The 4,205-nt window shown below is 37.0% G+C and overlaps 1 protein-coding gene across 1 annotated transcript; it reads left to right on the top strand.

Annotated features, from left to right (window-relative positions):
• The first annotated feature begins 384 nt into the window (after positions 1–384).
• Positions 385–1,344, top strand: LOC118527724 (olfactory receptor 6M1-like). The gene has a single exon (XM_036079684.2). The coding sequence runs from the start codon at positions 385–387 to the stop codon at positions 1,342–1,344; it is 960 nt and encodes a 319-aa protein (XP_035935577.2).
• Positions 1,345–4,205: the final 2,861 nt, after the last annotated feature.

Here is a 4,205-nt window from a genome sequence, read left to right as displayed (position 1 = left end):
CTCTGCCATCACTCTGAATGAATGCCTTTACATCTGAATGAATTAAGGTCACTGTGGTGTGTCTATCCCAAAGGGCACTACTCATCTGATCACATGACTGGTGAACAGCTAACTTTAGTCTTGGAGTCCCTACATAGAGGGGAGCCTCACTGGTCTTTCAAAAGAACAGTTGTCACAATCTTACTGTAGAACTATCTTCCACAGTTCATCTCAGGACTTGTTTATACACTGGAAAAAAAGTAATTTGTTTAATTTTTTCCATTATCTTCCCTCCACAAAGAGAAAGATGATTAATTGCTATAGGTAGGGCACTTCCAAAGTTGAGTTGTGAAGACCGACCACGAACTTATCTTTTTTATTATGTCAGGTGGAAGTGGCAACATTATGGATCACAGAAACAAGACCAGAGTCACTGAGTTTATTCTTCTAGGGTTTCAGAATGAGAAAGAAGTAGAAATTCTTCTTTTTTCTGCATTCCTGCTCATGTACATGACATCTCTGATTGGCAACACCGTGATCATCCTTTTGGTGTGTGGTGACTACCGTCTGCATTCACCCATGTATTTCTTTGTAGCTAATCTTTCTTTCCTTGAAGTTGCCATCACCTCCACAGTGGTGCCTAAGATGCTAGCGAACACATTTTCCCTCACCAAGGCAATATCTTTTGTGGGATGTCTTACTCAGTCTTTTTTCCACTTTCTTCTGGGATCCACAGAATTCTTCATCCTGGCCATCATGTCTTTTGATCGATATATTGCCATTTGCAACCCACTGAGGTATGCCATCATCATGAATAAACAGACATGCATATTGTTGCTTCTGGGATCTTATGTGGGTGCATTTTTGTCAATTTTAGCATCATCAATCTTAACTGCTCCTCTGCCCTTTTGTGGGCCAAATATTATCAATTACTTTTTTTGTGACAGTGGCCCTGTGCTAAAGCTGGTCTGTGCAGACATCTCTCTGGCTGAACTGGCTGATTTTATCTCCTCTGCTATGTTGCTCTTGGGCTCCTTGCTCCTGACAGGAGTGTCTTACATGTACATTATCATTACTATCCTTAGAATACCCACTGTCCAGGGACGGCAAAAAGCTTTCTCCACCTGTGTTTCACACATCACTGTAGTGACACTTTATTATGGAAGCTCCATCTTTATCTATGTCCGCCCAAAAAAGGGCAACGTGATGGATGTTAACAAATTTGCCACAGTGCTGAACACCATTGTAACGCCAATGCTGAACCCTTTCATCTATAGTCTTCGAAATGAGAAAGTCAAAGAATCCCTGAGAGATGCCTTCAATAAATGTGTAGGCATGGTAACAAATTCAAGATCTTCAATCTGAAAAATAATATCTTTACAACAAAGATATCTTCATATCTGGTGATAAAATGATTTTGTCATGTAACTAAAAGTTAGTATACTGGCATAAGGAAGAAATTTAGGAGAACATATATTACTTTCTAATCCTTATCCAGGTTTATTTAAGAGTAATGCACATAGATCTAAAAATGTGTACATGCATTTGTAATACATACACACATACTGATTGGTAGACAGATATAAATGCGTAAGTAATTATCATTGTTTCCATTTTTTTTCTGTGCCTCCAGTGTTTTAAAAATAAAATTCTTGGGATACCTGGGTGGCTCAGTTGGTTAAGCATCTGCCTTCAGTGCAGGTCATGATCCCAGGGTCCTGGGATCAAGTCCCACAATGGGCTCCTTGTTCAGTAGGGAGCCTGCTTCTCCCTCTGCCTGCCACTCGCCTTGCTTGTGGTCTCTCTCTCTCTGATAATAAATAGATAAATAAATAAATAAATAATAAATAAATAAATAAAATATTTTTAAAAATGAATAAAATTCCTGTACAACCTAGTGATTTGAATTCAAACAGAGCTAGTATTAGGTGTTTCTGCCTTTGGTATGTTCTTAGCTTTATTGCATAATTTTCTCCATTTTTTAATATTAATTTACATTTTGCATTTGATGCATATGGATTATTTCTAGAATAAAATAATGTTAAACACAATTTGACTTCCACTTTGAAATATTGCATATAAATTATATCTTTTGTTATTTAAATTTTGATTTTACTTGTAGACAGATCTATTCATGGCTCCATGTCTGTTATAGTCCTTAGCAGTTATGCTCCCAATTCTCTGCCATAGAGTATGAGGGTGTATCTACCTGTGGCAAAGGAATTTATCAGAATTTGTAGGCCTCTGATAATTATACAGATAACTGATAAGTAAGTAGCAGAAATATATCATAGTGGCCTATTTACTATATATTTTTTCAGATAGCAGGAAATTACTTTAGCTACTGAACTTTGAACATAACAAAATTTATAAGGATTTTGTTAAGCTAATACTAATAATGACCTTGAAATAACATAGATTGCATTACTTTTTTACTATTTGAAAGGACAGTCAAAATATCTTAATTAGATATAAGTGAAGAAATCACTCCAAATTAAGTATTTAGACTAACATAAACTATGATCTATCATTGTTACTATGAATTATATATTTCACGAAAGCTAAATTCTTTCATAAGGAACAAGTAATTTCTTTTTTTTTTTTTTTAAGATTTTATTTATTTATTTGACCGAGAGAGACACAGTGAGAGAGGGAACACAAGCAGGGGGAGTGGGAGAGGGAGAAGCAGGCTTCCCGTGGAGCAGGGAGCCCGACACGGGGCTCAATCCCAGGACCCTGGGATCATGACCTGAGCCGTAGGCAGATGCTTAACCAACTGAGCCACCCAGGCGCCCCTGTGTTCTGTGTGTTTTTTTTTTTTTTTTGACCAATATAACCACCATGTTTTATTTGCATGTATATTCATTTAGACATTCTCTATGAATATTTACACATATATTTTAATACAAATATGTATTCATAGATGCTACTTTTATTTATAGTGAAACATACATAAAACTTTTTTTTGAGTGCACAATTCAGTGGCATGAAGCACATTCACATTGCTGTGCAACCATGATAACCATCCATCTTCAGAACTTATTCATCATCTCAAACCGAAACTCTATACTCACTAAAATAATAGCTCAAACTTACTGAGTTTCTCAGTACCTAGCTTGAGTCTGCTGCATGACATGTACTCAACAAATTTTTGAATATTGAATATCATTGCTAACATAACTCAAATGCGAGAGAAATACTGTTAGCCTATTTCATTCTATCTGCATCCTGTACCAATTATCACAGTGAAACTATTAGTACTTTTCACACTTCAAAATGTCACTGGTTGCCACTACCCTACCACCGTACAAGAATGAGATCTTGGTTTGGACCTGGCTGGTGAGTAATCAAATTTCAAAATGCTATTTTGAGTAGATGACTACCAATAACACTTTTTTAGAAAGGGGAGCTAAATCCAAGAGAGGACTCTTGGAGCCACTAGAAAGCATGCATTCTAGGGTTACCCCATCAGTGAGGCAAGGTAGTTGGTACACCAGTTCCTGTTAGTCTTTGATGAAGAGCTGTGCACAGGCTATATTAGATCTTTAGTACCTCTAGTCTGCTATGCAACTGGGTTCAAGAGGTCAGTAAGCACTCAGTCATGACATACAAACATATGAGTGAAAGTGAGCTTGTATACACTGAGTGCTAAGAACTAGGGGATATAAGTGGTTCTTCAGTGAAGTCTGCTATTTCCTATAACCATGGTATATGTTGAAAAAGTAGTTTACAAATTAAAGAAATAACCTGTTTTTCATTTGTACTCTCACAAACATCCAAAGAAACAGTAATTATCACTTAGATCTAATTCCTCAGAAAATGGGAAAAAGCAGAATGCTTCTTCATCTCATTATATTAGGCTAATATACCCCTATAATCAAAACCAGGGGCGCCTGGGTGGCTCAGTCATTAAACATCTGCCTTCGGCTCGGGTCATGATCTCAGGGTCCTGGGATTGAGCCCCACATTGGGCTCCCTGCTCGGCCGGGAGCCTGCTTCTCCTTCTCCTGCTCCCCCTGCTTGTGTTCCCTCCCTCGCTGTCTTTCTCTCTGTCAAATAAATAAATAAAAAATTTAAAAACAAAACAAAACAAATAAGGATAGTTCAGTAAGAGAATATTACCGAATAACTGCACTCATCTACAAAGAGGAAAACATTATAGGGGAGTTCAAAAATTAAAAATTGAATCATGTAGAAAGACCATAAATGTAATCTAGATGGCTATA

This window comes from Halichoerus grypus, chromosome 2 (genome assembly GCF_964656455.1).
Source record: "Halichoerus grypus chromosome 2, mHalGry1.hap1.1, whole genome shotgun sequence".
Taxonomy (NCBI): Eukaryota; Metazoa; Chordata; class Mammalia; order Carnivora; family Phocidae; genus Halichoerus; species Halichoerus grypus.
The sequence above is the reverse complement of the archived record's forward strand: the minus strand, read 5'-3'. Positions and strand labels throughout refer to the sequence as shown.